At 43.5% G+C, this 13921-nt stretch overlaps 1 protein-coding gene across 11 annotated transcripts in view; it reads left to right on the plus strand.

Moving 5' to 3' along the window:
• Positions 1 to 13921, plus strand: part of CEP170B (centrosomal protein 170B) — a 58491-nt gene that overhangs the window by 17571 nt on the left and 26999 nt on the right. For all 11 annotated transcript variants that reach the window (XM_062628101.1, XM_062628102.1, XM_062628100.1 and 8 more), the window contains 4 exons: positions 1679 to 1729; positions 3011 to 3149; positions 11065 to 11166; positions 12366 to 12842. In XM_062628101.1, the coding sequence (XP_062484085.1) occupies positions 1679 to 1729; positions 3011 to 3149; positions 11065 to 11166; positions 12366 to 12842 (769 nt within the window). The remainder of the gene's footprint in view (positions 1 to 1678; positions 1730 to 3010; positions 3150 to 11064; positions 11167 to 12365; positions 12843 to 13921) is intronic.

The following is a 13921-nucleotide window of genomic DNA, read 5'->3' on the forward strand; positions in this document are numbered from 1 at the left end:
CTGGATCTGCTGGAAAAGAGGGTTTTCTAGGCCTTGTGTAAGGTTGTACTCTTGGTTCTGGTCTTGCTCTGTCTCTTGCCATTTTAGATGCAAAAAAAATCCTTGCATCACAGTGGTATTTCTAATTTTTAGAAGTGAGGTAATTGCTGAATCTTAAAAAAAAAAAAAGGGAGGCAGATTATTTGCCTTTACATTGGTATTTGAGCAACTTGCAGTTGATGAGGATTACAGGAGAACGTGGTGGTGGTGGGGATTCTGTGATACTGAGTAGCCCCTTAATGGGTGCTGTCTGATAGAAGAGCACTGTCATTTGGGATCATGTCATTAAAGGTGGTGTCTCGGTGCACATGTTATGAAGCCTCTTACAGTCCCACAGCAACCTCAGTTCTAGCTTTGCAAATTGGAAGGTATTTTTGATGTAGCTGATCATGTATCTTCTGGTCTTTAGATGTGTGGAGAAACTCACAGAAGATTTGCTGTGAACTGTAGCCTAGTGAAGGTGTAAGCCAGTGCCTAGAGCATGGGTAGGTTTTAATGGCTGTGATACAGGTTTAAACATTTTCTAGAAAGCAGTTCTGAGTGTTAAGCAGCTGAGTTGAAGTTTAATCCTGCAGCCCTCACCCTGGTATTCATGTGAAATGAATGATTGCATTTATGAATTGTAGAATTTATTGTCACCAACAGGAAAATATTATAAAGAATTGCAGGTCTTAGTGCTATCTATTTACTTCAGCATAGTTAGTATGGCAGTTACAAACTCTTCCTTTCCTTTGCTGCTTCAGTGCCACTCTTCAGTAGTGTCTTCTGTGCATACCACACAGCTCGGTGTGGATGGCAGCATCTCCTGAGGTCTGAGTCAGCTGTGTGCTGTTGCATAAGAGCGTTTGCCTCTTTTCCATTTACAGTTTCACATACAGGCTGTGCAGATTCCCTGCTATGCCAGTATCACTTGGTTTATTTTTAGTGTAATGTTTTCCATCTTTCCTTTTTCCTCCCCTTTGCGCTGTGCAGCGCTGATTGGTTTGTTCGTGTTGACACTGCCATATGCTTCCTTTATTTATTTATTTTTTTACACAGTGTTGCTGAGGATTATTGCCTAGGCTCAATCGTGTTGAATGCCTCCATTCCAAAGAGGTCACAGCAGCTTATGACCTGATTTACTTTTCATCCAGGAAACTGCAGTGCCTGAAAGGCTTTGTCAGGGAAAGAGAGCATGATAGTGCCAGGCATCCCTGTAGGGAGCTGGACTCTACTGTTCCCTTGTCCAGAGCAGACTAGATTGTCTCATGTTGGCCAGGATACCATGGGGAGAGAGTGACCTGCCTGGAGCTGCCAGCTGGGTGGAGGGGAGTGGGGTGTGAGTTGAGTCAGGGTTCTCGTTGCTCCCTTGGGTCCTGCACGGAGCTGCTAGTGCTCCCCCTAGTTTTTCCTGCCCTGCTCCCCTTATCTGTTACCCCTCAATTGTCGTGGGTCTCGCCAGCAGATGTGATTGCATGATGTCTTGCAAAACGTGCACGGCAGAGTCCGTGGTGAGTTACAGAAAAGGCAACTTTTAGTACCCTGCAGGTTTTAAGCTTCTCTGATATTATATCTTGTTTTCTTTCCATGACTAAGTGCTAGATTTCTCTGTCCATCCAATTTGTTTGCCATTTCCTTAATGAGTGCTGTACATTCAAACATGTATGTCCTGGAACAAATTCAACACAAAGTCCCAGAAGAAGCATTAAAGGTAAGGGTGTCTGGGTGCAGGTGCATTTAGAAAAAAAAAAAAATTAACTGCTCTAGTAGTGGCCAAGCAGACCAAAATATTAAAATACCCTTCATAGCAGTGAAGTGTTCCACAGTGTCGGGCTTTCCTTGCATCAGGACTTAATAAAACCTTCATTTGAGGAGAGATACATTCCCAGTTACCTTGGCTCTGATCCCTGTGCTAACACGTAGATGAAGGTATTGATGACTTCATGACTGCCAACAGAAAATTACTAAAGCTGTAACATATTAAAGAACAGCCACCACATAAGCCTGTGGACAAAGCACAGCGGATCTTCCCTCCCAGAAGTGGAGCACAGATGCCTCTTTCTTGAGCTTGGTGGCTTAGACCAGCTCCATCACACTTCCTCCAGCAGACTTAAGTTTAGTTAATTTATTCCTGTATATCATCTAATTTTTGCCTTTGAGCTCCCAATTTTTACTTACTGAGCAGTCCTCTTTTGAATGAGGTGTCTTTTTAAACAAACTGTTCAGTAGCAGGTACAAAATATTCAAGCATCCTCTTATCTAAAGCAGAAAAGCAACCTCCTGTAGGCAAGAGAGGGACTGGGCTATCAGTGCCAGGCATCACTGTGTGGCTAGCAGGTACTGTCTTAGCCCTGGTTCCATGTTTAGGACTTGGAGAGGATTGGAAATGTAGCAGCTGAAATCGGGAAAATGATTCATTGAATTTACTCGGGGGGTAATCTGGCTGGCTACACCCTTTTATTAATTTACTTGTAATAAACCCACTTGTAAATAGCTCATTTACTATGTGGAGCCTGTTTTACTGCACTTTCCTAGCTGGGGAGAGGGTTTGGCAAGAAATAATTAAAATATATTTTAATTGCCTTTCCTGAAAAAATGAGATAATGCAGATGACTGTCCTGAAAGAATTTATGATGTTGCTTTAAGAGCAAAGGCGATTTCAGGATTCGAATCCTGACTGAGAAATGACCTAAGTTCTGATTCTTCTCAGTTTATTCTTTAAAAGGTTTTCTAATTAAATATTTTGCAGAGCTAAGTCACAGTGACCTTCTCATGGACTAGAATTGTCACTTAGTCTTCCAAATAGGGAATTTGAAAGCCTCTCTGCTGGCATTTCTGCTGTATTTTGTAGCCTCTACTCAGGTGTGCTTGCTTTCTGTTGCAGAACATAGCTGCAGTGTTTGCCTTTGCATGATCTGTTTGCAGGGAAGGTTTTCTGTAGGCTAGCACACAGATCGTACTGGCACACTACAACTGTTGCTTGTCTCTGCAGCATGAGAAGTACACCAGCCAACTTCAGATGAATTACAAAGGCACGGCAATGAAGAGGGCAGAGCAGCCGATGGAGCACAGTGGCTACACAGAGTCCCCACAAGCAAAGCTGGAGAAAGGAGAGAGGAAAGCAATTACAGGTACTTGCTCAGGAACCAGTTAATCAAGATTCAGAACAAAGTGCAGCTTGAGCCCTGCAGTGGGTCATGATGCTGACGTTATGGTGTTGTGGGTTACATCTAGGAGCAGTTCCAGAAGGGTCATCTTTCTAAACCTTTTGAGTACTTCAGACTCAGATTTTGGAGATTCAACCTCCAAAAAAAATCATGGTGTGATGGCACACACTCCTTGTCACTGTGTGTGTGCTTGAGAACCTGTGGGCTGAGCAGGTTTGGTAAGTTCTTTGGCACCTGTCTGGTCTGTTTTAATTTCCTAATTATGAACTGGTGTTTGAACAGAGATGGTGACTCAGAGTAGAAAATGTATGGCTGCCATGGCATGGTGCTGGCAGGCAGGCAAAGAAGCAACAAGCCATTTCTTTCAAAAGCCCAGCATGGTTTTAAATGGCTGTACTTCCTAACGTACTAATGTGTGGGATTGAAACTGACTGCCAAACTGGAAGGTGCTTGCTTCAGGTTCACTATTCCCCAGCCGCAATCCTTTTCAGTTTGAAAAATTCCTTTTGTTCCTCATTTCTTTACCCACTGCTGCCCCTTTAAGTCCCTTTACAAACCTTGCTTTTTCCCTGTTCCCCATTATGGTGGGCCAAGACCTCCCCAGCTGTCTTGGGTCTCAGCCATCTCACCTGACTTCCTACCTGCCCTGGCAGGTCTTTTCCCAGTTCTGCTCAGGTATCAGTTGGTGGATTTCTAGAGCTTGATGATGCATAGGAAGAACAAATATGGTTTCAAAGCATCCCAGTGATGAATGACTGCCAGTGGTGGTCTTGCAGCACCAGGATGGCCGAGTGATAGGAAAGCTTTAGGGTTAGCAGAAAGCCTGCCCACTGGGTCTGTTGGAAGAAGAAGCAAGGAGGTGAACGGAGGGAAGAGGGTAGGTGGGTAAAAGAGGTGAGATAAGGATAGATACAGCAGCTTTCTAGAAGAGTGTACAACTTCAAGTAAAGCTGCCAAGGCTTTATGGTAACTAATTGGACTGGGTTAGCTGACCTTAATCTCCCATGCATTGTCTTTATGAAAATCCCTTTAAGCTGACAGAGTGTACTAAAACTGTAATTTTTCTCCCTGGTCTTGCTGTTGCCTTCAGCTGTTCGTGGAAGCACATGGGCATGCACCCATGTGCCTGACTCCCATTTTCTGCGCTGCAAAACCTTTTTTAGTGTTGCTTCAGTTGTGTCTGTTGCCCACCCCCACGGGTGTGACGTTTGTGACTTTGCCTCACAAGCGTGCAGTTAAAGGGATGAAGTTGGTGTTGATTAACCATGACACGGCAGAGGGTGAAAAGAGGTGAATCTCACTGTGGGGGAAAGCTCTCCAGCTGCCTTTCAAGGGGCATGGGATACTGGGCCAGTTTGCCAACAACTGGAACCACGGTGTATTTGCTGCTGCCTGGTTGCATAAAACTTCTCATTTTTATTTTTGCCACCTTCCAAAAAATTCACAAGTTGATTTTAACATACATAGCATAAGCAGGTGATATTTGGAACACCTTCAAAGTCAGGATGTTAAGTGACTCTTCAGCAAGGTGACCCATTTCTCCAGCATGTGGTTCTCAGACCTGTGTTACGTTTCTGTCATCATCAGTGAGCACAGACCATGGGTCTAAACCAAAAAGGACTGTGATTACTTACTGGGGACCAATGCTGATGTCATGTGCAGTGGGACTTAAAAAAGTAATCTGTGAAGTGCTGCTAACTCCACTGGAAGATGGAGGAATTCAAGACTTCTTGTTGGAAATATCTTGCTGGATTGGACTGAAGCCTGTTTGAGCAAGAGAAGGGAGCCTGAGCATTAAATCAATACCTCACTCTCCTAAAAGCATCTCTGTCATGTGAGCAGAATGATTATTGAGTCCCTTTTTTCATCTGCGATGTGACTAATTCACCTTGTCTTCGGCTGCACACATGCACAGTTCCTTTTTGGCTGCTCAGAGGAGTGGCAGCAATTTAAAATGATTAGTGGAAAGAAGAATTTGGTATTCTCACGGGGAGTGGGCTTGCTTAGTGGCCGCGCAGGGAGGCTTTGGGGAAAGAGCTGTTTCACTAAGCCTGTAGGTATTTGGGAATTTGCATTGACTAATTAAAGCAAGGTCTGGGGTGACAAAAGCCTTTAGAAGGATAGCTTCCCAGGGCCTGAGTAGAAAACAGGCAGAGGGAATAGCAAGCTTTCAGGGAAGAGGTTTAACAAAACAATGTGAACAGTTATTGCTGCTTAGAAGTAGGAGGAGGTGCGGGACTAAAGATAAAGAGATCCAGTGGAGTAAATGGGAAACAGCCATTTAGTCTTTATGCTGTTGTACTTGCAGCTTTTGTGTGTATGTAAGCAGAAAATCTTCAGTCTTTGTGAAATGTTTGGGGTGAGGAGCTTGGTGAGCCCTATGGGTTGGATATGGATAAGAGAAGTGCCCACAGTTCAGCTAATTAATGCTAAAAATAGCCATCAACTTTCACGTTTAAAGCCTTAAGCAATCAGGAGGTCAGGTATAGCCTTGAACTGAGCAGACTTTAACTCGCAATCCCCATCTGTTGCTACCTGAGTTGAGGTACTGAATGAGATAAGCTACTTTGTGGTCTTCTGTTCTCAACACATAGCTAATCCTCAGGCTGATATTAATTTATTTAATTTTAAAGGGGAATAGATAATGCTGAATCTGATGAGTAACTTCTGAATAACTGCTGCAGGCCTGAGTTTCCAGGGGTGGAGGCTGCCTGCAGCATCTAGCTGAAATGGGCATCACCAGCTGCAGGAGCAGGACTTGAGCCAGGATCTGTGAAATAGTCTTGCTCACCAGGTTAGCATCTGTGTGTGAAAGCACTCAGTCCTTTCAACTGAGTGTCCAACTTGAAAGTCTTGTTGGTGTCCGAGGCTGAGGTCTAGCAGGCAGAATGGACAGAGGCAGTGGGCGTTGTGCCCAGTTGTGAAGTGGTTTCCATGGACTTTGGCTGCTTTCCCCATGAGATCATGGTAATAGCTATTTAGGCACACAGCTCTACCCTAGCCTTTAATTTAAGGAAGTGGTGGTGGTGTATCTGTTTTTTGTCTGAGCTAGGGTAGTGGTACCTACAACATGTTAAAGGTTTGACATGTAATTGAGACAAATTTATGATTATCAGTCAGATTTGAAAGCCTCTGTTGTCTGTCTATATTCACAGCAGGTCCATAAGGCCAGGGCTCAGGTTTGCCATGCACATGTGAAATAAATACTGCAGCAAAGAGTCAGAGAATGGTTTTATGGTTATTTCTCCTAGGTCTGAATTCTCTATTTCAGGGAGGAGTTAAAAAGCAGAGATGTAAGGAATTAATTTTAAAATGTTATAGCTAGATATATCTTTTTTTCCCCCTAAGGCCTCTGCTGTAGGAAGCCTACTCTGCATCTTCTGAAAATGGACAGTATTGTTGCTAATAATGAATCAAAAACGGTTTGAGTTAAAGCAAGCTGGGTTTCTCATGCTTTTGTTATGACTTGCTGTAGACGGCTTCAAAGCTGATGTGCTTCTGTCGGCAAATCAATTTATCATTTCTGTCTGAGTCATGATGGCTTGAAGCTTTGTGTGGAAGCGCAGCCCTCAGTCCCCTCCTGAACACAGGGAACACCCTTGTGGGAAATCAGACCCCTCTGTAGTGGGAGCTGTGTGCTTGTCATGAAAGCTCTTCTGCCCACTGGCTGGTAGAAAGCAGCATTAACACAGGCTTCCTCCTTGCCCTTTCATCACCTGGATTGTATTTTTCTTCCTGCCCTTGTGTTCTGTGTGATTCATTTCTCCATAAATGCATCCTTTGAATTGATACATCTCATTTTCTCTTGTTGTGGTGCCTCTCTTTCAGCTGATCAATAGTTCTGTATTAATTTAGCAGGCCACGTTCCTATCAGACTTGTTAAACAAATGAACCTCCCTTGTTTTATGCTAAAACAGTCTTCCTTTTTTTTTTTGAGTGACTGCCCCAAACACATATCCAGGAGCAGAACATGTGTATGTCAGTGGTCTTCCCTCTATTACACTGTCACAGGTAGCTCAGTGTTTATCTGGCTGAAGGCTTGTGCTGACCTCAGCTCGATTATCTAAAAGGATGGGTTTTGGACTGTCTGCCTGAATAGATGAGCCAAGAAATATGTCTAAATGAATTGGCACCATCTGGGCAGCCTGGCACAGAGTGGAGAGAGGTGGTAACTAGCTGCCATCAGTTGGAGGAAGTCTCATGTCATTAAAATGACTGAGCAGTTAGTTTTCACTGGTGTTCCTTGCTTCACTGCTGACTTGGACAAGCCCCAAGTCTCTCTGTTCTTGCAAGAGCTTTCATTTTACACTAAAATATAAAAGACAGGCAGTAGCTTCAGGATGATATGTGAGCCTTGGGACACAGGCAAGCACACTGCTCAGGACACTGTGAGTCCAGGTTGAGATTGCTACCTGAAACGCATCCCCTCTGGTAAAGAGCAAAGCCCCCTGGCATAAGTGTGTATGTAGCTGCTCCCTGCCCCACTTCTGTCACATCCATCTGGTTTAGCTGCCTTTCTATATGCCTCCCCCTCCATCCTCCTCCCTCCCCTTTTTATACGATATTGTTGTGTTAGAGCTGGAGCAGGGAGAGGCATCGGGTTGGTTGTGCCTGCAAATTAGAAGGGATGGAAGCTTCTGACATGAGCAGGGCAGCAAGGTCATGTAGCTCTTCTGAACTCAGGGAAATTTTGTTCTAGCTCAGGATCTGGCCACTTTCAGCAGTAGCTGAGAACGAGGGTGTCTGTGTCATTTGATAATAAATGCAGACTAATATGAAGGCTCAGTGGAAACATAATTGCTCTTAAAATATTGAAACTGTCCCCAAAGAGCAAAATGCTGACTCCTTAGCTTTTCATCTGTGCTTTTTGCAGTCTTTACAATGAAGTTCCAGTTTATTGTGGAGGCTTGGAAAAACAAAAGCAAACAAAAAGACTACAGAAGAGGGCAGATGCGTTACACATGCTGTAGCTGAGTGTTGCAGGTGGGGCCTGGCAAGCTCTGTGTTGCGGGGCAGGAGGGACCTTCTGCTGCCATGCAGTGAGTGCAGCAGAGTGGCTCCCCCTCTGGTAGCCACAGGTGTGTGTACTCTGGCCAACCTGGTATGCTCTCTGTAGGTGCTCCTTGACATTGTCCTGGCGTTTTGACTTTGTGCTAGCTTTTGTCAGAAGGGGAAATTGGGGAATTTCCAGGCATTTTTTAGGTTTTATTAGGTGGAGGGGGAAAGTTGAATTGAATCATTAGTCTTTACAAATACTCCTTTTATTTTTTTTTTCCCTCCCTTTCACCGCTCGTTGCAATCCCAAAGTTTCCTGTGTTCAGTATGCAGATGGCACAGAGATCTTGAGGCTAGAGCAGCTTCTGGGAAGGAGTATGTCCTGCAGGATGCATGCGAGCTCTCTTTGCTTGTTTCTGCCACTTTGGAAAAAAAGTAAAAAATCTTGGACTAGGCAACTAGAATTTTCTAGAGTAGGAGGGCTTTGGGATCCCCTGAGGAGCTGGAGTGTGCTGGAGGGATGAGCTTGTAATGAGGCAGCTCCTTGCAAGGTGCAAGCAATAGCAGCACCCATGCTTGGGAAAGCTGCTGCGTGTGCAGGATGGTCTTTGTATTTCATCTGTAGGGTAGTATGCTCAAGATTGTTCCACCAGCAACTTAAACCACTTTTGTAACTGGTCGTATTAATCTGAGACAGGTATCCAAAATCTCATGTGTTTCTTCATGGCTGAGCCCTTCACTGTGCCTCATTGAACTTTTTAGGCATAAGTTACCCCAGACATAACTAGCTGTTAATGGATTTGTCCATCACTCCAAAGTCCATCACCTTCTCCGTGATTGCCTCTTGGCCATCAACCCTAGGATCATTATCTCAAATCAGAAGGGGATAATCCATTGCAGTGTGTGCCCAAAAGAAGTGCCTGATGTTAGCAGAGCAGATCCTGTGTGGTTGGGCTGTGGGTCTAGTGTGCAAGTCATAGCATGAAAAGGGGGTGGTTGGTCTCAGCCTAGTATAGTCTAAACTCTGCATTTGGGAGCTTCTGTTCATTGACAAGCTTGTGAATATTTTTATTTTCTTTTTTTATTCCTTCCCCTCTCCCTTGCGTTTACCCATCCTCGGTTACGAAACATATTGCTTGGCAATTCCAGTTTATTCATGGTGAAAAATGCTTCCTCCTTTGAACTTTCAAAGGCCGCCTACATAATGGAAGCGCAGTTTATCTTCCATGTACTCTAGGCAGAAAGGGGAGTAATACTTTCAGCCTCTTTTGATCCTCAGTGTGAAGGGAGGCAGCGTGTTTAATTTTGAAACATGAAGAACATCTCTTGAAAAGGGCCTGTGGGCTGCATCTGTAAAGCAAAAGTTTTGCTTGTGGGCTGTCAGTGTAGGAGCTGTATCTCTGGAAGTACTGAGGAATAAAAACATCTGAAGTATCAAGTTCAGGTTGGATGGGGCTTTGAGCAACCTGGTCTAGTGGAAGCTGTGCCTGCCCATAGCAGGGGGGTTGGAACTAGATGATCTTTAAGGTCCCTTTCAACCCAAACCATTCTGTGGTTCTATGAAGTAGTGGCCGCTAGGTCTATGTAGCTTTAGAAATGGCAGCATAGAATCAGGCTTTCTTTTTTCTTTGACATGTTTAATTTTCCTTCCTCTCCTAACTTTCCTTGTGCTAATGACTACTTTCTGTCACGTCCCTGTTAAAGTGGGGAATGCAGAATTGCAGGGCTGTTTGAGGGTGGCTTTACAGAGCAGTGTGTGGTTTTTAAAACCACAAGCTGAACAGCAGCTGGCAGTAGAAGCCCAGCTACAGCTCTGTAGCTGGAGCCAGGGTTTAAGACGTGGCCGGTAGAACATGTGCTGATGGCTATTAAAAGCAGAGGAAGAAGCAGCTAACAAAGCTGAAGCTGAACCTCTCAGCCCCTGACCTATCCTTGTGTTTCTGTCACCTCTAGATGAAAGAACAAAAGCTACTGTATTTGCTTTTATTAAACTATTATAAAAACGTAATAACTATACCACAGATAAATTGAGGTGTATTCTTTGTACTTGTTGTATAAACAGCAGCAGTAGAAAGCCCTGCCAAAACACTGTCTTGTTTTGCAGGAGACAAAATGAGAAGCAGGTCATCAGGCCCTTTGGGCACCAGTTGCTACAGCAAAGCCCTGATCTTACAGTGAGTGCACACTAAGCAGAGAAAATGATAGAAGCCTGGCTCTTCTAGGAGAAGCTTCTTTATGAGAAAAACCTCTGTCCTGCAGTGACCCTGAAATCCACTGGGTTTACTTTAAGCTTTAGAGAGCAAGAGTTTACTACTTCTTCATGTATGTGTAAGGTCATGGTTTTACCATTTTCCCCAAATTTGTAATGCATAAAGAATTTCCTGTTGTGGGATGTGTGTCACGTAGAGTGGGAGTGGTGAATAGTTGGAAAATATCCTTGGCCTCACAACGTTCAAGAAAGGGCACAGCTAAAGTCTTCCCAGTTAAGGTGAGGAAAAAGTCTGCTTTTTACCTGAATTGCGAGTGATTTGTAGACAATTTTGTGGTTGGTCTTCTGTAGCCTGTCCTGCCAAAAGTCTTCCACTTCTGTGAATAATGAGGCTGGAAAGGGAGAAAAGCTAGTATTTGGGAAACATGTCTGTGAAAGACAGTGAAGGGAGGTGGAGTCAGCATCTTGCAGCTGAATGTAAAGAAAAAAGGAGGGAAAATTGAAAAGCCTGAACACACTCATTATGATGTATAATTTGCTGTTACAACTGCAATGTAACAGGTACATGATCTCATCTGACCCTGCTGTTTTTCCCTTTTTGGCATCTGGTTGACCTCTGTGAACGTGATAAATTGATATTTTCTTTGTCAAAGTATTTGCTTATCCTCTTCCTAGAAACCAGTACTTACCGCACCCCGCTTTATGGGCAGCCCTCCTGGTGGGGGGAAGATGATGCGAATAACAAGGAGGACAGAAGGCAAGAGGAACATTATTCAGGTAATGGCGGTGACTTTGGGGTGGGAGAAGATGGTGGGGGGGGGACGGGACGTAATTGCTCCATAGTTTTGATCTTTACTGTGCGAAGCCATCCTGCTTCAAGGCTTTTATTACCACTTTTTTTTTTGGTGGTAGTGTTTGCATATTCCTATCTGTAGATTGCTGCTGCTGAAACCAGAATAAGAGAAAATTAAAATGTTTCCCCGATAATATTTGAACATTAGAAATGGCAGTTGTGGAATAATTCAGTATGGATGAGAAAGGCCTTGCTAAGCTTGTCTGAGACTAATCATACAGAAGTGCTCTATCTGTGACTGTGTGCAGCCCACCTCAGTAAACCATTCAGTGTCTCCTAGGAATTTCCTATCTAGAAGGTGCTTTAAGAGCTGATGCGTTGACTGGATTTGATTAATATGGAAACAATGTGTTTCTTAACTCATCATCTTCGGAAGCCATTTAGCCTTACCATTTCTGTTGTGAATCTCTGTGCATGGAGGATGCATCATTTTTCACTTGTGCAGTAAACCTGATGTTTCTATCAAGCATATTCTTTACTGCACCAAGAAGTGTTTTATTTTGATGCACATGATGCACATGCAGTGTATCTGTTCTCTAGCAGAGAAGTGCTGTGAGTAGCAGCCCTCCCAATAGTTTGAAATGAGTAAGTGACTCTGTGCCAAGTAAGTGCCAAGAAGTTTTGGTACTACCAAAAAAATGTGGTTTTGTCCTTGGTCATATTACAGAATTAGGTGTTGCTCCAGCAAAAACTATGTCTGTGATTAGCTTTGCACACACTCAAGCTTTTCCTTTGTATTGTGGAAAGCTGAGTAGGTGTGCATGCAAGTGAATTCGGCAGACTGAAACAGGATCTTCCTTTTACATCAGCTCTGGCATACAGAAACCTTAAAATACTACCAGCCGCACAGGTTTTCTCAAAGCGTAGAACTGTGCGTGTATGTTCTCAGCTCTCTCTTTGGGGGGCGGTGGAAAAAAGGACAAAGTGGTTATCACAAATGCTGGTCAATGCATTTGTGAACACAGCAGTACGGTAATCACCTATTTCAGTGATGAGGCCAGGGTAGCAAGCTATCTAAACCAGAACCTGTATTTTTTTCTTTAAACCATTTAACCTAATTTTTGTGAGTTTAAGGTGTTCTTGCTGTTGCTGTTTTGTTTGTTTGTTTTTTTCCCTTTTGTAGAAAGACCAAAAGAGATAACCCAACATGAAGAGGAACTGAATGGTAATATTTCTGCTTATAGAGATGCCCAAGAACAGTCTGTGTTTGCCTTTCGTAGAGAGCCGAGTTACTTTGAGATTCCAACTAAAGAATTTCAGCAGCCATCAAAATCTCAAGAAACGCAGGTTCATGAGATCCCAACAAAGGATATTGATGCTGTAGTAGCCCCTGTTGTACAGAGTCATGCCTCTTTCACCATTGAATTTGATGATGGTACCCCGGGTAAAATAAAGATAAAAGACCACGTCACTAAATTTTCACTCAGACAGAGAAGACCGTATAGTAAAGAACCAGCTCATACAGAAGTGATGTCAGCAGAGAGCAAAGTGGCTGACTGGCTTGTCCAGAATGACCCAAGCTTGATGAGACGGCAGTCTCCAAGTGATGATGTGTACAGTACAAAGAGTGACCTGCCAGTTCACGTGAGGACACTTAAAGGTGAGTGAATGTCTTGTCATGTGATACAGTTCTCTGTTGGCCATACAAATGCATCATAAGAAAGGGGGAAACCCCTTCTTCTGTCAAGGAGAATTGAACTTAATTATCTCTGCTCCAAATCTGCAAGATGAAGAATATTTGTTTAATGGCTGTTAATGGTTTTGAATCCAGCTAGCAGGCTCTTCACCTAGCCCTGAAGTCATGTGTGATGCTGGCCTGCGGACACTCTGGTCTGGTTCCTCTACATCTATAATGTCAGCTCAGCAGTTAACAGTGATAGAAAAAAGAATTCTGATTTTTAAATGTGTGACATAATTTCCATGTGGTTGGGCAGGCTGGTAAACACAAGTATTCCAGTGGATTTTCTTCTCTTGGCTTCTAACTGAAGGGATGACTTTTGTTTTTAGTTGTAGTCAGGAATACACTGTGATCATCTTGATGGCTGTAATGACCAGAGCCACTTGATCAGGTGACAGAATGTCCTGGCATGGAGATGGGTGATTGAGTTGAGATATATGCAATCACCAGAGGAGGAAATCATACTTGTAGAAGAAGGTTTCTTCTCTTAAACTAAAGCTTCCCTGAAACCCTGCTCTGTTCAAAAACTTCAGGTTTTGTGGACCTGTACCCTGTTAAGTGTGTCACTGTGAGGAATTCTTTGGGTGTTTTCAAAGGTTTGAAGTGTGTTTTGGAGCCCAGTTTTTAGTGAAGCTGCTGGGACTCACAGGATTTGCATGTGACTTTGAATATATTTTGCAAGATTTAGACTGGCTTAGATGTCTCTCTTGGGCCATACACTGAGCAGATAGGAGGGAGACCATAGATTCCTGCATTCTCGCTGTCTTGCAGGCTTCTGGAAAAGCTCTCCTATGAACTGCAACTTGAACTGATTAAGTCATATTGAAGGTTATCAGACCTACACAGACCTACATGTGTTTGAGGTCCTTAAACAAGAGCAGTACCTCATTTTCCCTTAAATATTTGCTTGGTCCTTGTTGGAAGAAAACCTCCTCATAATATGAAGAGTTTTGCCCATTACACCTCCCAGTTTGCTGTTTTGTATATGTTTTTTTTGAGAA

This window comes from Pezoporus occidentalis, unplaced genomic scaffold, assembly GCF_034315485.1.
Source record: "Pezoporus occidentalis ecotype Australia unplaced genomic scaffold, CSIRO_AGI_Poc_V1 ctg31, whole genome shotgun sequence".
In the NCBI taxonomy this organism is placed as follows: Eukaryota; Metazoa; Chordata; class Aves; order Psittaciformes; family Psittacidae; genus Pezoporus; species Pezoporus occidentalis.